The sequence below is a fragment of the Heterodontus francisci genome, chromosome 8, assembly GCF_036365525.1.
Source record: "Heterodontus francisci isolate sHetFra1 chromosome 8, sHetFra1.hap1, whole genome shotgun sequence".
Lineage (NCBI taxonomy): Eukaryota > Metazoa > Chordata > Chondrichthyes > Heterodontiformes > Heterodontidae > Heterodontus > Heterodontus francisci.
This window is the reverse complement of record NC_090378.1, coordinates 24,706,092-24,732,707: the sequence shown is the minus strand read 5'-3', so window position 1 is coordinate 24,732,707 and position 26,616 is coordinate 24,706,092. Positions and strand designations below refer to the sequence as shown.

The following is a 26,616-nucleotide window of genomic DNA, read 5'->3' as shown; positions in this document are numbered from 1 at the left end:
TCGCTGGGCATAAAATCTGCCATGAACCAGCACAATTGGGCAGCATTTTAAAAAATACATTTTCCTTCAAAAAAAATTTCTTGATGTGTTTAAGATTGGTAACTTGGGCAGGTTCATTAATACAGCAGAAAAAGGGTTTAACACAAAAAATAAGCATTGGAATCACAATGTCAATTTTCCACCTGTAAATAGCCCGATCTTCAATTGCTGCAAATGACTTGTTAAAAAAAAAACCTATACAGAACCATTTGCTAAATATATTGGGGTACAGTAGTCATTTCTTGGTAATTAAAAAAAACAAATTCAAAGGTTTTCAAAATCCTTACAGCCAAAAAAAGCTTAATTGTTAGATCCTCCTTAAAGGACTGTAAATGAGTGTAATTAGCAGAATCTCCCAATGGTAATTAATTCATCCTGGGTCATAACCAATTTTGTGGATGGAGTCATCTTCTAGTGCGATGTTTTTTAAATGAGTGCAAAAGATTGCAAAAACTCAATTTGGGCTGAAAGCAATTTGCACTTAAAATTTCGTGACCTTCAGCTTAAGTTATGTCGATTTCAGGTGATTCAGGCCAAAAAAAACTACTGCCATTCTTACAATGTATTTTCTCTCTTGCCCTTTCTTAGATTTTCTAAAGCAATGCTGAAGTGAACTGGGTTACAAAGCTAGGAGATAGATCAATAGAGAAGCTCACATCTCATGAATCTCATGCTCACATCTCTGTCCTGGGATTGCTGCAGTGTTCCAGTGAACATCAACGCAAGCTCGAGGAACAGCATCTCATCTACCGATTAGGCACACTACAGCCTGCCGGTCTGAACATTGAGTTCAATAATTTCAGAGCATGACAGCCCCCCATTTTACTTTCATTTTTAGTTGTTTTTTCTTTTTTCTTCTTTTTTTCATTTTTTACAACCTTTTATTTGCATTTATTTCATTTCATCTTAGTTTGTTCAGTTTGCTTACCCACTGTTTTTTTTTCATGCTTGCACTTGCTGCAGTTCAATATTCAGTCCATTAACACCTAATCTGTACTAATGCTTTGATTTTCATCACACCATTAACATATTGTTTGCCTTTGCTCCATGACCTTTTGGTCAGCTATGTGGCCTTGTCCAATCTACACCTTCTCCTTTGTTATCTCTTGCCCCACCCCCACCTCACTTGCTTATAACCTGTGACATCTTTAATATTTGTCAGTTCCGAAGAAGGGTCACTGACCCGAAACGTTAACTCTGCTTCTCTTTTCACAGATGCTGCCAGACCTGCTGAGTGGTTCCAGCATTTCTTGTTTTTATTTATTATAATAGAGAAGCAGTGGCAGACATTCAAGGGGATATTTCAGAATACTCAGGATAAGTATATTCCTATTATAAAGAAAAATTCTAAGGGGAGGATCCACCATCCGTGGTTAACTAAAGAAGTTAAAGAAAGCATCAAACTTAAGGAAAAGGCATATAATTGCGCAAAGATGAGTGGCAGGTCAGATGATTGGTCTTTATGTTGCTCCTTTAATGTAGTAAAACATCCCAAAGCACTTCACAGGAGCATAATCAGACTCTGAGCCAAAGAAGGAAGCATTGGAACAAACACTTGATCAAAAACATTAGTTTTAAGGAATGTCTTCAGGGAGGAGAGAGAAGCAAAGAGGTTTAAGGTGGGAATTCCAGAACTTAGGGCCTAGACGATTGAAGGCACGGCCACCAGTGATTTATTTTTTATTTATTTATTTATTTATTTAGAGATATAGCACTGAAACAGGCCCTTTGGCCCACGGAGTCTGTGCTGACCAACAACCACCCATTTATACTAATCCTACATTAATCCCATATTCCCTACAACAACCCCACCATTCTTCTACCACATACCTACATTAGGGGCAATTTACAATGGCCAATTTACTTATCAACCTGCAAGTCTTTGGCTGTGGGGGGAAACCGGAGCACCCGGCGGAAACCAACGCGGTCACAGGGAGAACTTGCAAACTCCGCACAGACAGTACCCAGAATTGAACCCAGGTCACTGGAGCTGTGAGGCTGCGGTGCTAACCACTGCGCCACCAATGGGATGAAGGATCTTATGAAAGCCTCTATTTAATAGAGTGGCCTCTATTAAATCCACAGTCAAACTCAGATGATCATAGAACTCCACTATACTGGAGCTTGGTGGGGGGGTTGTGTTCATAACAGGCATCCAAAACCTATTTACTTACTGCACCACAGTGTAAGGGCTGGTGGTAAATTCATCCTTTTCTTCATAGATAAATGGCAGGCGGGAATAGAACAGCAGGTAGATAAAGAGTGGACCTGCATACTCCGTCAGGAACACCTACAGTCAAAGAACATACAGATGGAAGCTTAACATGATAATTAATTTCAATACAATGTAGACACAAGGTTTGCGTTTCGTCCAACTTGCTCCCATTTTCCCCTCCATTCACCTTCCCTCCCCCACCGACAATGGTGATTACCTCTGAGTTGGAGCTCCACAGATACAGCCAGGCCTCTGGTACCCACCTCATGCCATTATTCATATGGGAGCCTGGACTGTGTGTAACACCCGGCCTGTTGACAATGCGGCATTACAGCTGCACCCAATTCTATCCATGCCCACCAATTGCATACTGATATTATCCACTGACAATCACAGATTGAAATCAGGAGGGAAACAGCGGGGAATATTTTTCCCCCTTCTGCAGTCAAACAGCACTGAAGCCAATGTAGTACCCCGCCCCCCCCTACCCCACCCCACCGAAACCCACCCCCAACCAACTGCCTGGGTAAAGTTTTGGAGATCATAATACAAGACAAAATGAATACTCACTTAGAAAGACTTGGGTTAATTAAGTACAGTCAACATGGATTGAAAGACCCTACCATTGGTGAAAGCCTCCACTGAACCTATGCCTCCCACCAACAACCCCCCCCCCCACCCCACCCCCCCCCCCACCACCTCTCCCACTCCTCTTGATGGATGAATCCTCCTCTTACAGAGCAAGGATTAGAGATTGGATCAAATCGGAATTGTCCACCCCTACCAAGGACAAGGATTCTGGTCCTAAACTGAGGAACTGCCCACTCTATTGAGCAAGTTTTTGGGGCCTGGATTGACTCACAGCTCACAGCAACCTCATCACCCAAACACATCCCTCTCCGACCCCAACACTCAGATAGTTTCCCATCCCCTCCCACTTTTCCCCAATTCAACCACAACCCTGTTCCCATTCTCCGCTTTCCTCTAACCCTCAGGCTCCCAGTCTCCTCTTCTCTTCCCTTTCACAAAGGAATAGGAGGAAGACATTCAGCTCTTGAGCCTGTCCTGCCATTCAATGAGTTTGTGGCTGATCACTGACTTAATTCCATGAATCCACCTTTGCCCCATATCCCCTAATATCTTTGGTTAACAGGAATCTATCAATCTCAGATTTAAAATTAACAATCGACCCCCGGCTGCAGGACATTCTGAAGGGGGAGGGTGAGCAGCCAGAGGTCGTGGTACACATTGGTACCAACGACATAGGTAGAAAAATAGATGAGGTCCTGCAACAAGAATTTAGGGAGCTAGGTAGCAGATTAAAAAGCAGGACCTCGAAAATTGTAATCTCTGGATTACTCCCGGTGCCACGTGCTAGTGAGTTTAGAAATAGGAGGATAGAGCAGATGAATGAATAGCTGAGGAGGTGGTGCAGGAGGGAGGGCTTTAGTTTCCTGGATCACTGGGTCTGTTTCTGGCAAAGGTGGACCCTGTACAAGTTGGACGGGTTGCACTTGAACTGGAATGGGACAAGCATCCTTGCTGGGAGATTTGCTAGTTCTGTTGGGGGGCGCGGTTAAACTAATTTGGCAGGCGGATGGGATACAGAGTGGAGGTACAGTAGGGAGTAATATAGAACAGAAAGTGAATCTGCCTGGATGGCAGAGCAAATATAGACCTGGTAAGGCACAAGGGAAAAATGCAAGGTTGGATTGCATCTATTTCAATGCAAGGAGTCTTAGTATTAAGCAGATGAATTGAGGGCGTTGATGAGCACATGGGATTATGGTATTATTGCTATCACAGAGACATGGTTGAGGGAGGGTCAGGACTGGCAGCTCAATATTCCAGGGTATAGAATCTTTAGGCGCAACAGGGGAGGGGATAAAAGAGGAGGTGGCATTGCACTGTTGATCAAGGAGTCAATTACTGCAATAAGGAGGAATGACATCTTAGAAGGTTCCTCAAATGAAGTCATTTGGGCAGAACTTAAAAACAATAAGGGGACAATCACTTGGCTGGGTGTGTACTACAGGCCTCCAAACAGTCAGGAAGAAATAGAGGAGCAGGTATGTAGGCAAATCTCTGAGAGGTGTAAAAATAATAGGGTAATAAAAGAAGAGTATTTCAACTTCCCCAGTATTAACCAGGATAGTCTCAGTGCAAAAGGCTTAAAAGAGGCGGAATTCTCAAAATGCATACAGGAGAGCTTTTTGAGCCAGTATGTAGAAAGTCCTACAAGAGAAGGGAACGAAGCCGGACAACTGGTAGAAGTGTCAGTGGGGGAGCATTTTGGGGATAGTGACCATAACTCTGTAAGATTTAAGGTAGTTATGGAAAAGGACAAAGATGGACCAGAAATAAAGATACTGAATTGGGGGAAGGCCGATTTCAGTATGATAAAACAGAATCTGGCCAAAGTGGACTGGGAGCAGCTACTTGTAGGAAAGTCTACATCACATCACCGGGAGTCATTCAAAGAGGAAATTGTGAGAGTTCAGAGCTAACATGTACCCGTTAAGGTGAAGGGTAGGACTAACAGGCCTAGGGAACCCTGGATGTCAAGGGATATAGAGGATTGGATCAGGAAAAAAAAAGGAGGCTTACGGCAGATCCCAAGCACTGAAAACAGCAGAGGCACTAGAGGAGTATAGAAAGTGTAGGGTGGCACTTAAAAAAGTAAGTAGGAAAGCAAAGAGGGGACATGAAAAAACACTGGTGGGCAAGATAAAGCAAAATCCCAAGGCGTTTTATAAGTATATTAAGGGTAAGAGGATAACCAGAGCAAGAGTAGGACCCATTAGGGACCAACGTGGCAATCTGTGTGTGGAGCCGGAGGACATAGGTGAGGTTTTAAATGATTACTTCTAATCGGTGTTCACTATGGAGGAGAACCATGTAGGTGTAGAGATCAGGGAGGGGGATTGTGATATACTTGAACATATCAGCATTGAAAGGGAGGAAATGTTAGCTGTTTTAGCGGGCTTAGAAGTGGATAAATCCCCAGGCCCAGATGAGATGTATCCCAGGCTGTTAGGTGAGGCAAGGGGGGAGATTGCAGGGGCTTTGACACAAATTTTCAAATCCTCTCTGGCCACAGGAGAGGTACCAGAGGACTGGAGGACAGTAAATGTGCTATCATTATTCAAGAAGGGTAGTAGGGATAAACCAGGTAATTACAGGCCAGTGAGTCTAACATCAGTGGTTGGGAAAATATTGGAAACAATTCTGAGGGACAGGATTAATCTCCACTTGGAGAGGCAGGGATTAATCAGGGATAGTCAGCATGGCTTTGTCAGGGGGAGATCGTGTCTAACTAACTTGATTGAATTTTTCAAGGAGGTGACTAGATGTGTCGAAGAGGGTAAAGCAGTAGATGTAGTATACATGGATTTCAGTAAAGCTTTTGATAAGGTCCCGCATGGGAGATTGGTTAAGAAGGTAACAGCCCATGGGATCCAGGGTAATTTGGCAAATTGGACCCAAAATTGGCTTAGTGGCAGGAGGCAGAGGGTAATGGTCGAGGGTTGTTTTTGCAATTGGAAGCCTGTGACCAGTGGTGTACAGCAGGGATCGGTGCTGGGACCCTTGCTGTTTGTAGTGTACATTAATGATTTAGACGTGAATATAGGAGGTATGATCAGTAAGTTCGCAAATGACATGAGAATTGGTGGTGTTGTAAATAGTGAGGAGGAAATCCTTAGATTACAGGGAGATATAGATGGGCTGGTAAGATGGGCAGAGCATTGGCAAATGGAATTTAATCCTGAGAAGTGTGAGGTAGTGCATTTTGGAAGGACTAAAAAGGCAATGGAATATACAATGGATGGTATGACCCTAGGAAGTATAGAAGGTCAGAAGGACCTTGGTGTACTTGTCCATAGATCACTGAAGGCAACAGCACAGGTAGATAAGGTGGTTAGGAAGGCAAATGGGATACTTGCCTTTATTAGCCAAGGCATAGAATATAAGAGCAGGGAGGTTATGATGGAGCTGTATAAAACGTTAGTTAGGTCACAGCTGCAGTACTTTGTACAGTTCTGGTCTCCACACTATAGGAAGGATGTGATTGCACTGGAGAGGGTGCAGAGGAGATTCACCAGGATGTTGTCTGGGCTGGAGCATTTCAGCTATAAAGAGAGACTGAAAAGACTAGGGTTGTTTTCTTTGGAGCAGAGAAGGCTGAGGGGGGACACGATTGATGTGTACAAGATCATGAGTGGCATTGATAGGTTAGATAGGAAGAAACTTTTTCCCTTAGTGGAGGGGTCAAGAACCAGGGGGCATAGTTTTAGGGTAAGGGGCAGGAAGTTAAGGGGGGATTTGAGGAAAAATTATTTCACCCAGACGGTGGTTGGAATCTGGAATGCACTGCCTGAAGAGGTGGTGGAGGCAGGAACCCTCACAATATTTAAGAAGTATTTAGATGAGCACTTGAAAAGCCATAGGATACAAGGCTACAGGCCAAGTGCAGGAATATGGGATTAGAATAGTTGGGTGCTGGATGGCTGGCACAGACACAATGGGCTGAAGGGCCTGTTTCTGTGCTGGATAACTCTATGACCTAGCATCATCTACTATTTGCAGAAAACCTTTCAAACCTCTACCACCCTTTGGTGAAGAAATATTTCCCAATTTCACTCCTGAAAGGTCAAGCTCTAATTTTTAGACTAGACTCCCCAACCAGCAGAAACTGTTTATTTCTCTGTACCCTATCAGTTCCACTCAGTATCAAAAACTTCAATCAAATTACCCCTTAACCTTCTAAATTCCAGGGAATACAATGTTAGTTTGTGAAACAAAAACAAGAAATGCTGGAATCACTCAGCAGGTCTGGCAGCATCTGTGGAAAGAGAAGCAGAGTTAACGTTTCGGGTCAGCGACCCTTCTTCGGAACTGTGAAATCTCTCCATCATTGAACCCTTGGAGTCCAGATATAATTTTAGTAAATCTGCACTGTGCTCCCTCCAAGGCTAATATATTCTTCCTAAATTGTGGTGCCCAGAACTGAACACTCCAGGTGTGGTCTAGTGTGAGTCTGGGAGCACGAGAATAGTTGAAGAATGGTTTGGGCTTTGCATGCCATTGCAGGCTCTGGCCATTTGGTGGCACTCTGGACCACAATATTGCTTTTCTCAGCCCATTAATCTCCACCATTGTATTGTATCAGTGGGTTTTTTTGAGGTAATTTTTGTTTTTTTTCAAACTTTTAAAATTTATAATTTATATGTAACTGTAATTAACTTTTGCCATTTTGCCCTCCAGGTGAGATTTATCCACAGCATTTGTCTTCAGACACTTCCGATGCCTCCCTGCTCCATAGACTATCTGAGTTCTAGCTCATAATATTTCCATTCAAGTTTATTACCTGTATTATTTTTCATATGGTGGAATATAATTTTTAAATATATTTTCACATTTTTATTTAATTCACTAAGGATTGGCACCCCACTGCCTATAGCCCCAGCCAGAAATAATTGTGGCCCCAATTTCCTCAGAGAGAGCCATCATCCCACCCAGGCACTAAGAATCAACTCAGCCCTATAACAAGAATATTTTCGATAAATAGCCATGGGGGCCCCCACCTTAGCAGAGCCAGTAGATGCGTTCAGATAGTTCATCTTCTGAAATGTCCTAGCCCTGCCTGCATTTCACGAAATGAAAATAGTCACTGCCCGATTTTAGAGACTCACGGAATAATGCCTGGTGTATTTGAGCTGCTTTGGCCTATCTTACCGAATGCACTGTAGCTGCACATTCATATTCTAAATGAGGAACGTTAGGTTTATTGTTTTTTTGGGGGATTTATTCCTGTGGTGAAAGAAATACTCCCTGACGTTGTGCTGCAGGTAAACTCCATTAAGCAAACATTCCTCCTCCTTGTTTCCCCCTCCCCTCCCCACTATCCACCCCTCCCTTGCTTCTTTTATCCCTTTATCCCCTCCTCTCTCTCCACTTGCACCCTCTTCTTCCCTCACTCCCCACCTCCTCTTCCTCTCACCCATGTCCCTCACTCCACCTCCTGTCTTCTTTTGGATTCCAGTCTTTTCTCCTCTTTCCTCATCCTTTCCTCCTGCTTTTTTCCCCATAACCTTGTACATTCCTCGTTCTCAAGTACGCGTCCAACTCCCTTTTCGTAAAATTATTTATGGAATCAGCTTCCACCATCTTTTCCGGTAGAATGTTCCAGATCCTGAAAAAAATCAGTGGAAACATTTCTCCTCATTTTTCCTCTGAATCTTTGGCCAATGATTTTGGTTTGTTTTTTTTGCTGGCACTCTGCCCAAATCCACATTTGTTGCCAGCAGACCAGGATACTCCTGAACGTGGAACCCATCGACAGCCCTGCTGAACAAGGGAATGCTCACCGTGGTCCAACCGACTTGTGGGCCCAGATCTTTGAAATAGAAGGTAGCAGTGGTGCCGACTGGGAGCGTCTGCAGGATTTCTTCATCCCGTACACACTTGCCCTCTGTGGAGCAAAGCAACATTAGCAAGAGGTGTTCAGCTACTGTACAAAAGCACTTGTACTCAGAAGGGGAACCAAACTGAAACTATTCACAATGCAATATTGAAGAAATCTGGCTGGATCTGAACCCAGGTTCCAGGCGGAAAAGATTTACTGCTTCATTTGAATACAAAAATTAGATTGACTGAATTGATTGAAGCTAATTGTGCTTTACTAAGGATACCTTAAGTCCTTTGTGTTATCCTCGTGAAGTCAGCATTAGGCAGTCCAGGGGAATTAATGTACACACAGGCTAGTAGTTGGTGAACAGATTTAAAGTATGTTTTCGCTCCACCCATGGATCACTGAGTTTATCCCTTGACGAGTTGGTTTATAGGGACCAGGAAGGTGCCTCTAGACTGTACTGAGTTTGCTAATCTCAGTACTGCAGTTAAGGAAATGGCAATCGGCTGGCATTCTCACTCCTGGTCACCATCCAGCTAGACTCTGAAGAGGTGCATGTACTTGGACCATGCACAAAGACAGGATCGGGTGTCCGCTCATGACGGCGTGTCCTGCCAACACTCACTGTCAAAACTCACAGCAAAAATGGTCACTTGTGCCCAACCTCTGCTCAGCTTGTCAAAACACCGCAACATGCCTGTTAATGTGTCATTGAGGCAAAACCAATCTACGTACAGTGAAAACCTGGTAAGATCAAATTGCTGAAAAGAAATGAAATTCTGAATTAAAATGGAATGTATCTTCTCTGTTGGGTAAGCAGAGACACAAGATAGGAAAGGATAAATAGGACATTCTACATTTGTGACCAAAAGGGATTTCTAATACAACTTTACTGTGTTCCTCCTTTCTGTGCCATCCTTAGCTCAGCTGAGATGAAGCTCAAGCAATACAAATCAGGGATAAACCTTGTGTTTTCTGGTCTGTCCAACTCAATGCTGGATGCTGTTGTCCCGTTGAGCCAGTATGGAAGCTCGTTGACAAGCACTATGAAGCACCCGCACAATTCCTGAGGGTTGGTCGGGCATGGGAGGTCCTCCCAGAAAGCATAATGGAAACAGAATGACTTTGAAAAGGGCAGTGGATAAATATTTGAAAAGGGTAAAAGGGTCTGGGGAAAGTTCAGAAGAAGGGAATAAGTGGATATGGTGTAGATGGAGTGACTGCAATGGCTCAGTCAGTAGCACTTTTGCCTCTGTGTCAGAAGGTTTTGCGTTCAAGGTTTTGTTTAATGCATTTGTGGGATATGGGTATTGGCCAGCATTTATTGTCCATCCCTAATTTCCCTTGAACTGAATGGCTTGCTAGGCCATTTCAGAGGGCAGTTAAAAGTCAACCATATTGCTGTGCGGCTGGAGTCACATATAGGCCAGACCAGGTAAGGACAGGGGCAGCAGATGTTTTTACAACAATGATTTCATGGTCGCCATTAGACCAGCTTTTAATTCCAGATTTATTAATTGAACACAAATTTCACCATCTGCTGTGGTGGAATTTGAACTCATGTCCCAGAGCATTAGCCTGGGCTCTGGTTTACTAGTCTAGGGGCATTACCACTGCACTCCCACCTCCCCACTCCAGCGAATTAAGCAAAAAAATCGAGGTTGATATTCCAGTGCAATGCTGAGGGAGTGCAGCACTGTCGGAGGGTCAGTACCGAGGGAGTGCTGCACTGTCAGAGGGTCAGTGCTGAGGAAGCGCTGCACTGTTGGAGGGTCAGTGCTGAGGGAGCGCTGCACTGTCGGAGGGTCAGTGCTGAGGGAGCGCTGCACTGTCGGAGGGTCAGTGCTGAGGGAGCGCTGCACTGTCGGAGGGTCAGTGCTGAGGGAGCGCTGCACTGTCGGAGGGTCAGTACTGAGCGAGCGCTGCACTGTCGGAGGGTCAGTACTGAGCGAGCGCTGCACTGTCGGAGGGTCAGTACTGAGCGAGCGCTGCACTGTCAGAGGGTCAGTACTGAGCGAGCGCTGCACTGTCGGAGGGTCAGTACTGAGCGAGCGCTGCACTGTCGGAGGGTCAGTACTGAGCGAGCGCTGCACTGTCGGAGGGTCAGTACTGAGGGAGCGCTGCACTGTCAGAGGGTCAGTACTGAGCGAGCGCTGCACTGTCAGAGGGTCAGTACTGAGCGAGCGCTGCACTGTCGGAGGGTCAGTACTGAGCGAGCGCTGCACTGTCGGAGGGTCAGTACTGAGCGAGCGCTGCACTGTCGGAGGGTCAGTACTGAGGGAGCGCTGCACTGTCAGAGGGTCAGTACTGAGCGAGCGCTGCACTGTCGGAGGGTCAGTACTGAGGGAGCGCTGCACTGTCAGAGGGACAGTGCTGAGGGAGCGCTGCACTGTCGGAAGGTCAGTACTGAGGGAGCGCTGCACTGTCGGAGGGTCAGTACTGAGGGAGCGCTGCACTGTCAGAGGGTCAGTGCTGAGGGAGCGCTGCACTGTCGGAAGGTCAGTACTGAGGGAGCGCTGCACTGTCGGAGGGTCAGTACTGAGGGAGCGCTGCGCTGTCGGAGGGTCAGTGCTGAGGGAGTGTTGCAGTGTCAGAGGGTCAGTACTGAGGGAGCGCTGCACTGTCGGAGGGTCAGTACTGAGGGAGCGCTGCACTGTCGGAGGGTCAGTACTGAGAGAGCGCTGTATTTTGGATGAGAGGATAAATCAAGGCCCTGTCTGCTGTCTCAAGTGGACATAAAGGATCCCAAGGCACTATTTTGAAGCTGAGCTGTGAGTTATCCTCAGTGTCCTGGCCAATATTTATCCCTCAATCAATATCACATAAAAAGATCATTATCGCACTGCTGTTTGTGGGAGTTTGCTGTGTGCAAATTGGCAGCCATATTTCCTTCATTAGAACACTTCAAAAGCATTTCATTGGCTGTAAAATGCTTTGTAACTTTGTGAATGATGTTACAAAGCAGCAAGTCTTTTCTTTTCGAGATTTCTTTCAGTGATTTGGTCTGTCCTCAATGTGCTGAAGATCCTCCTTGTGTTTTGTAAAACTCAATAGTTCCTTTCTGAAAGAATCTGAAGCAAAAGCAGACAACCAAACGCTGTGTTACCCTGATAATCTCCATCTCCCGCTGTGCCATTCAGACCAAGAATATCCTGAGTTCCTATCCCTGGCCTGTCATCAACTACCTGACCTCAGCAGTAGTGACATTCCAGTGGGGCTCAGCATCGCTGGGTTGGGAAGTGGGTAATGGCAGTGTTCTGATGACTATCTAACCATCTGCAAGTGCATACATGCATAAATATAGATACACATGTACGAGGATAACTGTGATGCCCCTGCTGTCAAATAGGCTGCTCCTACTCACTGTCCAGCCTTGCATTGAAATGGGACATTTAAACATGGTATCAGAGATTGGCCAATACTTAATATGTTTCTAGGAGAGGATATGAGGGCCCCAAAAATCTGCAGGCCCCCAGCCCTGAGCCTTTCAGAGTTGGCAGGCTGATGTTTTACTGGCTGTGGCATCAGCGCTGAGCACAGTTTGATCAAAGTGGGTGGTCCAGCGAAGTGTAACTCAATCCATATTAGTTTCAGCCCAGTGACCAGAACCTCAATGTCACATCCACCAGACACTATACATGCCCTTGCAAGCAGATTCTTTCAGCAGTAAGCATTTCTGAAATTCCAGGACTGTTAAGGTAGACAAACAGTGCATGTTATTTGTAAGCCAGTAAGGCACTGTGTTCAGTCCCTTCATCCTCTGCGAATTTTCAAAAGAAAACCAAATTGTTGACGCAGCTGAATGATGCGACTTTGGTGCGAGCGTCGGTTCAAATTGTGTTTGTATCTGCACCAACTCAAATAACAGCAGCTAGATTAACCCATTTGGGAATGGAACAGATGCCAATGTCTCCTTCAATCAGTACCGCTAAAGATGACATACATAGAATCATACAGCACAGAACGAGACCATTCGGCCCACCATGCCCCTGCCGGCTCTTTGATAGAGCTATCAAATAAATCCCACTTTCCTACTCTTTCCCCACAGCCCTGAAAATCTTTCCTTTTCAGCCGGATATCCAATTCCCTTTTGAACATTCCAATAAATTCGAAGTACTGGAGTGGCTGGAGAACACAAGTGACAGTGTTACTTTTATCGCATTACTTGTTGCTGAGAAGGCTTCACTGATACTGTGTTTGCAGCCCTTCAGCATGGTGTCTTATTCCAGGTCTTGCCTGCCTCACTGACCTGAAGCAAAATTCCTTTGGTAGGGTTCCAATTTTAAAAGAATGCAGATATTAACATTCCTCCTCCTGAATAACCAGTCATTAGCTGTTTGTGGGACCTTGCTGCTTGCAACTTGGCTGTCACATTTCCTGTATTACAACAGTGCACTTCAAAGCAAAAGTACTTCATTGGCTGTGAAGCACCTTGAGATGTCCTGAGGTTGTGAAAGGTGCTATATTAATGCAAGTTTGTCTTTCTTTTGTTTCAAGCTTATCTGAAATCAGTTGCTGTGTAATCTATCTGAAACAGACCTAAGCAAATGGAGAAACAGTAAGGAAAGGCTGTTAAGGTAATTTGGTGTTTTGCACATCAATTCTTAGATGTTTTTGAATTTATGATTCCTCTGCTAGAAGGGTCAGGATGTTTTCCTGCTTAATGTGAACCAATACAGTAATTAAGGATGTAGTTTAATTGCCTTATTATCAGTTGGTTAACCATATCTAAACTAACATTGTAAAAGCTGGATAATTTCAAATGCAATAAATAAATGCCCATAAGTTTGTACATAGCAATAAGGTACTTACTGGGATCTAACCTGATGGACTGTCTTGCTGGGTACCACTGAGGGTCTAAAAAGGAAATGCAGAAATAGGATTTATCTGTTATTGTGAAATGGAGAGATTCTAGATCAAGGAGACTGGATTTCTCAATGGGACACGATCCTCATCAGGAGTGGTATGCAGCCAGACTTCTGTCTGCCCAGACTCACTTACGCCGACTTGCAATATTTTCCAGGGTCAGCAACATTTGCATAATCTAGTCAAAGATTGAAAGGCGCTATCACTGGCAGTTTGTCCATTTGGCAAACGTGGAATATCAGGCCCCTGCAGGGCCTCAAGGGAGCTTTTTCTGTAATGCCCAGCAACCCTGAGTGCCCATTTTATACCTTTCCCTGGCCCGTTTCCAACGTCCCTTGCGAATTTTTCCCTTTCAAGGGCTGGATTTTAAGAGCCCACTGCTGATTTCGGTGGGGGGGGGGGGTGCTGACCAACCTGGCAATGACGTCAGCTGCCTGTGAGCAGCCAGCCCTGCCGCCCAATTTAAATTTTTTAAGTCCCAAAATTAAATGCATTTCTAATGCCCCTTTCCCACCCCCCAATAACAATTGCAATAACTATTTGTCCTTCCCCCCACCCCCAAAACACTTACCTTTTACATCTAAACTTCCCCACCCCCCACCAAAAATGGACAAAGTTTCAGGTTCCCATCATCCTCTACACCCATTACGTGTATTTGACCCTGTTTACGCCCCCCCCCCGCCCCTCCCTCGCACTGATAAACTTACCTTCTCCACCTTCCCCACCAGTGTGGCACGTCATTTCCCCCAACGGGAACCTGAAGGCACGGGAGTGCCGGCTGTCACGCCAAGGATCGCGGCGGGCCCTCAAGATCACAAGTAAGTCTATTTAAATTTATTAATTTTATTCATTTGAATATTTAAATTGTGGTCCCATCGCCCAGCAGCCATTGGGCCGCCACAGAGCCTTGCCGCCGCCGGGAGAATTGAGCCGGGCCCTCCCGGCGTTAAGATCCCTGGTGGGCCTCATCTGGTGCCATCTTCAGCCCACAACCGCCCCTCGCCAAGGAACCCGACGCATGGGGGAGAACAAAATCCAGCCCCAGGTATTTATCCAATTGCCTTTTGAAAGTTACTATTGAATCTGCTTTCAGACAGTGCATTCCAAAATATAACAACTTGCTGCGTAAAACAAAGTTCTCCTCCTCTCCCCTTCTAGCTCTTTTGACAATTACCTTAAATCTGCTTCCACTGGTTTTTGACCCTCGTGCAAGTGGAAACATTTTCTTCCTTTGTACTCTATCGCAACTCTTCACGATTTTGAACACTTCCTTTAAAGCTCCCCTTAACCTTTTATGCTTTAAAGAGAACAATGCCAGCTTCTCTAACCTCTCCACATAACTGGAGTCTCTCACCCCTAGTACCATTCTACCAATGATCTGATTGGGCATAGTCAACATGGATTTATGAATGGGAAATCATGTTTGATGAACCTGTTGGAGTTTTTTGAGGATGTTACTAACAGAATTGATAAAGGGGAGTCGGTGGATGTGATATACTTGGATTTTCAGAAGGCTTTGTAAAGTCCCCCGCAGGAGGTTGATTAGCAAAGTTAAAGCACATGGGAAAGGAGGTAATATACTGGCATGGATTAAGGATTGGTTAACAGGCAGGAAACAGAGAGTAGGAATAAATGGGTCATTCTTGCATTGGCAGGCTGTGGCTAGTGGGGTACCGCAAGGATCAGCACTTGGGCCCCAGCTGTTCACAGTATGTACCAATGATTTGGATGCGGGGATCAAATGTACTATTTCCAAGTTCGCGGATGACACAAAACTAGGTGGGAATGTGTGTTGTGAAGATGATGCAAAGCAGCTTCAAGGGGAGTTGGACAGACTTAGTGAGTGGGCAAGAACATGGCAGATGGAATATAATGTGGAAAAATGTGAGGTTATCCATTTTGGTAGGAGGAACAGATGTGCAGAGTATTTCTTAAATGGTAAGAGATTAGAAAGTGTAGATGTACAAAGGGACCTGGGTGTCCTCGCCAATAAGTCACTGAAAGCTAACATGCAAGTGCAGCAAGCAATTAAGAAGGCTAATGGTATGTTAGCCTTTATCACAAGAGGATTTGAGTACAGCAGTAGTGAAGTCTTGCTTCAATTGTATAGAACCTTGGTTAGACAGCACTGGGGAGTTTTGGTCCCCTTACCTTAGGAAGGATATTATTGTCATAGAGGGAGTGCAATGAAGGGTCACCAGACCTGTTCCCAGGATGGTGGGACTGTCCTATGAAGAGAGATTGAGGAAACTGGGCCTGTATTCTCTAGAATTTTGAAAAATGAGAGGTGATCTCATTGAAACCTACTAAACACTTAAGGGGATAGACAGGGTAGATGCAGGTAAGATGTTTCCCCTGGTTGGGGAGTCTAGAACCAGGGGACACAATTTCAAAATAAGGGGGAAGCCACTTAGGACTGAGATGAGGAGAAATTTCCTTACTCAGAGGGTTGTAAATCTTTGGAATTCTCTACCTCAGAGGGCTGTGGAAGCTCAGTCATTGAGTATGTTTAAAGTAGAGATTGACAGATTTCTAAATACAAATGGTATAAAGGGATATGAGGATAGTGTGGGAAAAAAGCATTGAAGTGTATGATCGAATTGAATGGCGGAGCAGGCTCGATGGGCTGAATGGCCTACTCCTGCTCCTATGTTTCTATGTTCCTATGTTGCAAGTAAATCTCCTCACCCTTTCCAAGGCCTTGACATCCTTCCTGAAGTGTGGTGTCCAGAATTGGAAACAATACTCCAACCGAAGCATGACCTGTGATTTATAAAGGGTTTGCATAACCTACTTGCTTTCAGACTCTGTGCTGCTGTTTATAAAGCCAAGGAGGATCCCTTATTCTTTAACAGCCGTCTCAATGTCCTTCCAATCTCGAAGATTTTGTACATACACCCCCAGATCTCTCTGTTCCTGCACCTCCTTTAAAATTGTGCTATTTAGTTTATATTACCTTGTTTCATTCTTCCTGCCAGAATGCATCACTTCACCCTTCTCTGCATTAAATTTCATCTGCCATCTGTCTGCCCATATCACCAATCAGTCTGCCGTCCTGAAGTCTGCTACACTACATTTCTGAATTTTGAGCCATCTGCAAACTTTGAAATTATGTCTGTATACCCATGCCCCAGTCATTAATACATAGAATCAAAAAGAGCAGCGCGCCTAATACCAACCCCTGGGGGACCTTTAAAGTTACCAACTCCTTTTTGTGCCTTTCAGTCTCACCCTTCCTTTGACTGTCCTTTAACTATTTATATGTTTATAAAAGACTTCAGTGTTCCGTTGTATGTTGCCCGCTAATCTATACTCGTATTTCCTCATATTTCCTTTTACAATTCTCCCCTCCACATTCAGTCTTCAGCTTGATTCTCTACTGTATTAACCTTATATTAAACATCAATTTCTTTTTCTGTTGCATTTTAATCCCTATTTCTTTAGTCATCAAGAGAGTTCTAATTTAGGATGTCCTTCTTTTCTCCCTCGTAGGAGTGTGCCTCATCTGTACCCAATCTATCTCCCATTTGAAAGCCTCCCATTGCTCATTTATTGTTTTACCTGTAATATTTTTTTTGCTTTCTAGCGATCAGATTTCATTGAGTACATTCTCATAATAACTATTGTTAAATTTATCCCTGAGGGCAGCTGCTGGAGGGAGGAATAAATAGACCCAATCCAGGAATTGTCATTCATTCCAAAAGGATTTGTATCTAATGATTTACAACCTCCCAGGATTTCTCTTTACAAACCACCTCAACTACATGTAGTAAGGGAAAGAAATATCTGTACAAAAAATAATGATGTAGCAATCAATTACAGAGTTTTGACAGAAAGAAAACAAAGCAATGAATAAACAAAAAATAGGCAAATTAATTCAAATACGACAAGGATGCTGTCATTGGGATTTCGAGAAAGTCTTCTCAAATGCTTTGACTTACACGACTTATGGAACATGGATTTTATTTCTCCGACTGTGGCATTTGGCTCCACCTAAATAAGAGGCAAACAAAATGTAGTCAGTAGCACTGCACACTGAAATTTCTAAGCAGAAGGGGAGTCTGACACATTGCAATGCAGATTTCAGGAGAAAAAGCCCCAAAAGTGCTGTACTAAGGACATAATCGTTCATTAATGTGACATTCTGATGCTATAGGGCACAACAGCGGCTGAAATAAATTCCGCTGCCCTGCAACAAAGTCAGGACATTTTCAGAAGCACCTAATCGGGGCTTGATTCGTTGTGACATAATTAAACTATGTGTTAACCAAGTCACTTCAAAAACGTCCTTCAAATCAATCTTTATATTGTGTAAAAATAGATGGGAGGCTCAGACATCTTCGTAATCAGTGAGCACCTCCGCCTATTAAACAACCCATGGATCAAATACTTGGCAAATCACAAAGCTGCACCAAATATTTATGTTTGCAAAATCAGTTGCTCAATGGTTATAATTATACATGAGGGATATTTTTAATGTAATGTTTGGAATCTTACCTTGTCGAGGAAGCAGAGCTGCTCCTTTGTCTTAGCATCAAGGATTTCCACCTCAAAGAAAACAAATGATTTTGCTTTTTTAGTTGTGGTTGAGGAATCTCTTGCTTGCTGAGTGATAGTAGTAGTGACTGCTTTCTTCTTTAAACTAGTTGCAGTAAAGACAGTTGTTAAGTCTATCGTCTGCATCGGTGCCATAGCTTTTCAGTGGGCACACAAATATATCCGAAATGTTGCACAGAGCAGGCACCTAGCAGTGCAAGTGTGAAGAAAGTGGCAAGCACGCATGTCCCTGACATTTCCAGACAGTAACAAGTGTAAAGATGCATCATGACAGCAGTGTGACAGAACAACCCAACTGATAGAAAGGGCCTTGTAATTCGATAATGCAGAATGCCCTATCAATCATGGTTATAAGTGAGCAGCTCCCTTTTTTTTAATCCAGCTGTTTCACTGCCTGCAAATGTATCCTTCCAACTCATGGCTTGTAATAGTTATAGAAAGCTATATCACCAAAAAAAAAAACACTATCTAACAAACACTTTGGGCCAGATTTTCAAATGTGGCCTGCACCGAGTCCTGGCCCCTTTGAAAATCCAGCCCTTTGAATGTGAAAACTTCAGCTTAAAGTACCACATGTGGGAGCAAAGCAGCGTACCATTCATTTCAAAATAGCTCACATTACGGGTGAGTGTGTCTGGATGAATACCGTACATACACATCAACACATTTTTTTGTGCGTTAGGTAAACAAACTGATGTTTTATATAAGGTTTGTTAAGTGCCCCTTCCCAAGGATGTCCATGAACTGAATTGTAAAACTCTCGAGAGTTTGGGATTAAGGATGAGTTTACATCTGGTAAAATGAAATGGGAGCATTATATTTGAAAGAAAAATATTTAATTTTTAAAAAATATTTTTAAAAGTTACCATGGAAAGAATATATTTGATCCTCATGTCTGAAAGTGTCATGGAGTGACTCTTAAAGAAAGTGAATGTGAGACATGGGTACTCAGGAATATACCCTCAGATGTCAGAAATAGATCCAGTGCCAATCCTGTTCTACAACAGCAATATCTATAGTACTCAACAACAACAACAACTTGCATTTCTATAGCACCTTTAACGTAGTAAAATGTCCCAAGGCTCTACACAAACCACATGGAGCTATTAGGACAGGTGCCCAAGATCTTGATTAATGAGGTAGGTTTTAAGGACCATCTTAAAGGTGGAGAGATTTAGGGATGGAATTCCAGATCCTAAAGCCTGGGCAGCTGAAAAAGTCTCATTTCATGGTGAAATCAACTGGATCGTGTTATGAAAGTCCTTCTATTTTAAAAAAATTTTTTTGAGGGTTCATATTTAGAATCACGAACATTGGTTTATTTGGACAAACTGAAAAGACTCCATGGATGCTTTTTGCAAGGGTCACTGAGAGGTCTTGTTTGAAAACAAACCTTTACTGGATATCACATGCCTTAAGCTCAATAAACAGCAGAAACCTTGGTGACTTGGGGGAGATGTTTACAGAGAGGTAAACATATCATGATTTAGGATGGTCAGGAAGTCGCTTTTGGGATATTGTTTTGACTTTCTGTTTGGGTTGTGGACTGTTTTGAGTTAGTTGGAGATCAACCTGCCAAGAGAGAAACACCTAGCTCATCCCTTTCCTCCTGTCTCTGTGAAATACTGTAAAGATCCAGTGTGTGAGAGCTGAAACCCCTGATGCTGCATTTCTGCTGAGAAGCTGAAAAAACCTGCCAGATTAATTCTCGATGCTACCCTGAAAAGAACTGCTCCAGAAAAGATCCTAGTGACCTATCTACATGCTCTCGGGTGCCAGACTGTATGCCATTTTGGGAAACATCATATCTCATCCATTTTCTTCGAGTATTTGGCCAAAGTATTTTTTTTGTCTGTTTTTTGTAAAAGAGCTCTGCAGAAAAAATGTCTTTAATTTTTTTCCGTTTTAACCAGAGAGTGTGTGTGTGTGCGTGTCTATGGGGGGTATTTAAAAAGGACATTTTCATATTTCAATCTGTGTTGATGCTTTGCTTTGTTATTGGATAAGTTTTGTTTTATAATAAACTAATAGTTTTGTTGTTTATTAAAGGAACCCGCCGGTGTATTTTATTTTGGGATAAGGAGGAGTGTCGATGATTGACTGTATCGGTAACTGGGTAAACATTTAAATATATGTTGTGACCTGTGGAGAAGTGGAACTAGAAAAGACAGTGCACTCCTCCCGCCTCAGTTGTAACAATCGTCTAACATTTTTGAAAAGATATATTAGTAGAAAATTGAAGCCTTTTGAACATAATTTTTGACTTTGAGCAATAGTGTAAAACAGGCTTTTCATTTCTGTTCACTTCAATAGAAATGAAAATTGGCAGGGATGTACAGCGGGTGACTGAATCAACATAGCTCGTTTTGTGACTGAATCCATAGTTTTGACAGAATTTCCCCAAAAGATGTCAGAATAGTGTTTGCACAAACAATGCAGGGAGTAAACATTACAATCAGTCGTACAAGGAAATACCTTTCTAGCACATGATCCTGGTTTGTGCAGTGATTTTAATCTGACCTTGTGATACGGGCACTGCTCACAGGGCACCTTCCCCAGCTGGTGGGCTACCGATACAGTCAATCATAGACACTCCTCCTTATCCCAAAATAAAATACTGTCTACTAGCAATTGTTTTTACAACTGTGTGGCTTTCTAGATCCTTTACAGGGCATTAAGATTCAACCACCCAGTGTGGACTAGTGTCACCTGTAAGCCTGTCTGCGTAAGGGTCTGACAGGCTCACATACCCAAAAAGGCATCAGTGAAACAGTAGGGTTTTTACAAACTTCATCGTTTTTTTTTGCGGTCCTGGCCCACAAATTGCCAGATTGGAATTGGTGGGATTTGAAGTTATAAATCTCTGGGTTACTAGTCCACGAACATAACCACAATGCCACTGTGTGCCTGGTGGGGTGGAGGCAGAGGTGGAAAATGCCCTGGTCTTCAAACCAAGAATAACTAGCGCTGAACACAGAGGTAATTGAAACTCTGCTACTGTATAAATGTGAGATAGCTTCGCTGTATGGAGCCAAAGTAAATGCTCTAACCCAAATATGGTTTGTACCACACAGCTATAAATGTAATAGCATTACAGTACTATACAACCATTATCATAATATCATTACAGAGCTACACTTCTATTAGTACAGCCTGACTATACTACACAACTAGAAGTGACAATATTACAATACTGCACAGCAATGTTCCCAATAAGATTCACACATGTATGGCTGCACAGTAGCTTGGAAGCTACCACACAGGCCTTAATCCATATTAAATACCGTGCCTGCAAAATTTAAAGATGCTGCGCATTGAGAAAACTGGCCATGTACAACAGCATTTTACAGGGAGCATTGCTGCATAGCTGTCAATACAGGGGCATTACTGTACTGCAGAATCATGAATGCATTACATAGCCACAAATATGACAATAATATATTGCTATGAAAACAATAGGATTACAGTACTAACCAGTCACAAATATGATAGTATTACAGTTCTAGACAAATAGAAAAATAACAGCAGGTAAAACACAGCCACATGCAGTAGTTTTGCAAGGCCATAAATACAATTGGATCACAGTATTAGGGAACACTGAATGATCCAAGTCAGAGGAAAACACTAACTAATAATAAAGGACAGGTTTAGGTTTAGTTTGCTTTGCGAAGTGCAGAAGATTGGTGCTTGGCACTGTAACAGGGACTCTTGGCTAACTGTACCATTCGAGGATATACCAATTTTTGATACATCGGGTAGAAGGCAGCTTGAGGAAGATGGAGTAGAGACCAATTGCTCTCCTTTGATAGGGTTGTATTGCAGTACTGCATGGTCATAAATACAACAGCTCTTGTTGTCTCCATTGTCACTTAGATTGAAACTTCATCAATCTGCTGCGATTTCATTGCCAATTTTTAATTTTTAAATCTACTCTTTCGCATAAAACTTCAAGACAGGCTTTCAAAATTGTACTGTAAATAGGTAGCTGTATAACAGGTACATTTGATGGAATAAATTGCTAAGCTGTGTTTAATTTAAGAGATAACTGAATTTATGACCTTGCAGTTGGGCAATATTATAGTTTTTATGGCTGTGTAGTACTGTAATACTGTCACATTCATGACATTCATACTGTAATACTGCTGAGCATTTTGGTCCCAGTGTGTTTAGACCCGTGGTACTGAAACAGCCATGTTCAACCAGGCGCTCATTAATAATTCCCATCCTTTCCTGGTATGCAGGGTGGTTGCTGCCAGTCGCCTGATGGACCTCATAGCTAACATGGCTGTTTCTAGTGGTAATCCTCCTTACACGTCAACAACAACTTTCATTTAAATAGCACCACATACGAGGCACAAGTCAGGAGTGAGGGAATACTCTCCACTTGTCTGGATGAGTATAGCTCCCACAACACACAAGAAGCTCAACGCCATCCAGGACAAAGCAGACCGCTTAATCAGCACCCCATTCACGACCTTAAACATTCACTCCCTCCACCACTGGCGCACAGTGGCAGCAGTGTATACCATCTACAAGATGCACTGCAGCAACTCGTCAAGACCCCTTCCAAATCCACAACCTCTTCCACCTAGAAGAACAAGGGCAGGGGACACATAGGAACACCACTAGCTGAAAGTCCTCGACTTGGAAATAAATTGCTGTTCCTTCATTGTAACTGGGTCAAAATCCTAGAACTCCCTTGCTAACAGCCCCAACACTACATGGACTTTTTATTCTTTCATCGGATGTGGGCGTCGCTAGCAAGGCCAGCATTTGTTGCCCTTCCCTAATTGCCCTTGACAATTGAGTGGCTTGCTAGGCCATTTCAGAGGGCAGTTAAGAGTGAACCACATCGCTGTGGGTCTGGAGTCACATGTAGGCCAGACCAGTTAAGGGCAGCAGATTTTCTTCCCTAAAAGGACATCAGTGAACCAGTTGGGTTTTTACGACAATTGATGATAGTTCCATGGCACCATTACGGAAACTAGCTTTCAATTCCAAATTTTTATTAATTCATTGGTTTTATCAATTATTGACTGTCTTTGATTAATGTGTGTCTTTCTAAATGAAGATTTATCCTTTCCCTCAGAATTCTTTTCCCACCACCGAGGTTAGGCTGACTGCAGCAGTTCAAGAGGCAGCTCACCACCATCTTCTTAAGGTCATTTAGGGATGGGCATTAAATGCTGGCCTTGCCAGCGACACCCACATAGAATCATAGAAATTTACAGCACAGAAGGAGGCCATTCGGCCCATTGTCTCCATGCCAACCAATGAGTCATCATCCAGCCTAATCCCACTTTCCAGCTGTTGGTCCATAGCCTTGTAGGTTACAGCACTTTAAGTGCATATTCAATACTTTTTAAATGTTATGAGGGTTTCTGTCTCTACCACCCTTTCAGGCAGTGAGTTCCAGATCCCCACCACACTCTGGGTGAAAAAATTTCCCTTCTAATCCTCTCTATACCTCTTCCCTAAATGTATGATCCCTGGTTATAGACCTCTCGTCCAAGGGAAATAGGGCCTTCCTATCCACTCTATCTAGACTCCTCATAATTGTATACACTTCAATTTCCAAAGAAAACAGCACTGGCCTATCCAATATTTCCTCATAACTAAAGTTCTCCTGTCCAGGGAACATCCTCATGAATCCCCTCTGTACCCTCTCTAAGTGCAATCACATCTTTCCTATAGTACGGCGACCAGAACTGCATGCTGTACTGCTGGCTATGGCTAAACAAATGTTTTTTTCCAGTTCCAGCATAACCTCCCAGCTCTTATATTCTATGTCTTAGCTAATAAAGACAAGTAACCCCTCTGCCTTCTTGTCCACCTTATCTACCTGTCCAGCCACCTTCAGGGATCTATAGGCAGGCATTCCAAGGACACTCTGTACCTCCACACATCTCCGTATCCTACCATTTATTGTGTATTCCCTTGCCTTTTTAGCCTTCCCCAAATGCATTGCCTCAACTTCTCCGGATTGAACTCCATTTGCCACTGTTCTGCCCACCTGACTAGTCCATTGATATCTTCCTGCAGTCTGCAGCTTTCTTCTTCATTATCAACCATATGGCCAATTTTTATATTGTCTGCAGACTTCTTAACCATACCCCCTACATGCAAGTCCAAATCATTGATATATACCACAAAAGCCACGGACCTAATACTGAACGCTGTGGAACCCCACTGGAAATAGCCAGTCACAAAAATACCCATTGACCATTACCCTTTGTTTCCTGCCTCTGCGGCTACTCTCAGGTTCCCATCCCCTTGTCAAGCCAGTTTAAACCCTTCCCAAAATCTGTTGAGGCTTCTACAGGTCCACCTCCCCGAGAAGCGGTCCCAATGCCTCAGGAATCTAAAGCCCTCCTGCCTGCACCATCTTTCCAGCCACATATTCATCAGCTCTATCTTCCTATTTTTGTACTCACTAAAACATGGCACCGGGAGTAATCCGGAGATTACTACCTTTGAGGCCCTGCTTTTCAAACTCTCTCCTAGATTCCTAAACTCTGCCTGCAGGACCTCAATGCCTCTTTCTGCCTATGTCATTGGTGCTGATATGGACCACAACCTCTGGCTGTTCACCCTCCCCCCTCAGAATGTCCTGCAGTCACTCAGTGACATCCTTGACCCTGGCACCGGGGAGGCAACATACCATCTTGGAGTCACATCTGTGGCCACAGAAGCACCAGTCTGTTCATTCACTATCAAATCCCCTACCACTGTTGCTCTTCCACCCTTCTTCCTCACCCACTGTACAACTGGACCACCCATGGTGCTGTGGACTTGGCTGTACCTGCACACCCCAGGGGAACCATCACTCTCAACAGCATTCAGAACTGAATACCGGTTTGAAAGTGAGATGCACTCAGGGAATCCCTACCCTGCCTGGTCCTCCTTGTCCTTCTGGTGGTCGCTCATTCCCTCACTGCCTGAACATTTTTAAGCTGCATGTTGACCTCCTCCAGAAACATGCTCTCCACGAAGCTCTCAGCCTTACAGATGGCCCATAGTGACTCCAGCCTCCACTCAAGCTCCAAAACCCAGAACTCAAGCTGCTCCAGCTGGCGACACTCCCTGCATATGTGGACATCCAGGCCATGAGAAGCATCCAGGATTTCCCATATGGCACAGGATGTGCATTCCACAGGACTGAGGTGCCCTGCCATGCCTTTACTTTCTAGATTATTAGCTGGAAACACTTACCAACTACTCACCAATCGACTCCTTCCCTGGTTGGCGCATCAATTGAGCTGTTTTGCAGATGTTGCTTTTGTTATTGCCGATTTCATTGGGAGCTCTCCCTCCCACTATAATTCCTCGGTCACTGTGCTCAGCCTCTACCCAGGTTCACCACCGCCGCCAGTGTATCTCTCTGTAATATAGATAAACACCTCCCTGCTACCCCAACTAACGCCTCTAGACTTTAGCTCTCAGGACTCGCTGTCTCCTGTTCCCTCACTCAGACCACTCCTGGTTTGGTAAAAGATTAGACAGCATCTCTTCCCTTATTGTGCCGAATTCCCTCACTCACCAGTCGAAGCAGTACTCCGTAGAACTGGACTTTCCAAGAACGAATAAAAAAAACCTTTAATGAAGTAAAATATCCCAAGAAGCTTCACAGGAGCATTATCAAACAAAATTTGTCAAATCAGAAATTCAGAAAGAACTGATGTAAGTAACCGGTTTGATATATGATATCCTGGCTCTAGTACTATTTTACTCTAATCTAATTTTAACCTCGGTGTGCAGGGTAGGGTGTTAGAGGGTCCACGCAGGGACTGGAGTTTAGAGGATTGAAACTTGGATAATGTGAATACAGAGACACAGGGGGGTACAACAGTAACAAATGTTCAATATACAGGTATGTCAGGCTTATTAAAGGGTTAGTGTTAACCAGTGCATAAATGTTGCTTATCTTTTAATCTTTAATTCTGTTGAAAGTTGCACATCCAAAAAGTTAAAGCTGTCTTTTCTCTTTACAGATGCTCACTGCCCTGCTGTGCATTTTCAGCATTTTATCTTTTTATGTCAAGTTCCAACTTTCTTTGTAAAGTTATAAGGAATGACAGCTCTGAAGCAGTTTAGTTTTGCTCCTCTGCTCCTCATGAACAGTGTTTGTCTCTTTCAGCGTGCTCACTATCATTGTAATCCTTTCTGTCCTTGTTTGTGTCTGTGTTTTTGCCAAGACTTTCTTTTGCAGCTGTACCTCTTTTCTCTGCACCTGCTTCCAGCGCTGACTCACTCCAAATGGATTCCAGCTAAAGTTTCACTCTTTATCTTTCACAGACAGTCATGATGATCGGTACCTTTGTGATATCGAATACTTCTCTGGCTACTGCTTTTGGTATTTCATGTAATCGACCCTCTTCATCATACACCACCACATGTACAGTCTTGAACATCAGATTGAATCTATACCATAACTGTTCCACATCATCCTTCATCACATCTGATACTTTCACATAAAAATGGCAAGAACAGAAAACTCAAGCAACTCTTGAATGGCAGTCAATACTCA

At 43.6% G+C, this 26,616-nt stretch overlaps 1 protein-coding gene across 1 annotated transcript in view; it reads right to left on the bottom strand.

Annotated features, from left to right (window-relative positions):
• The window catches only part of LOC137372489 (very-long-chain enoyl-CoA reductase-like), a 77,655-nt gene that overhangs the window by 14,940 nt on the left and 36,099 nt on the right, over nt 1–26,616 (bottom strand). Inside the window, exons 2-6 of the mRNA XM_068036359.1 lie at nt 18,030–18,080; nt 17,474–17,525; nt 13,479–13,523; nt 8,623–8,726; nt 2,214–2,329 (exon numbers count right to left, since the gene is read on the bottom strand). Of these exons, the coding sequence (XP_067892460.1) occupies nt 2,214–2,329; nt 8,623–8,726; nt 13,479–13,523; nt 17,474–17,525; nt 18,030–18,080 (368 nt within the window). The remainder of the gene's footprint in view (nt 1–2,213; nt 2,330–8,622; nt 8,727–13,478; nt 13,524–17,473; nt 17,526–18,029; nt 18,081–26,616) is intronic.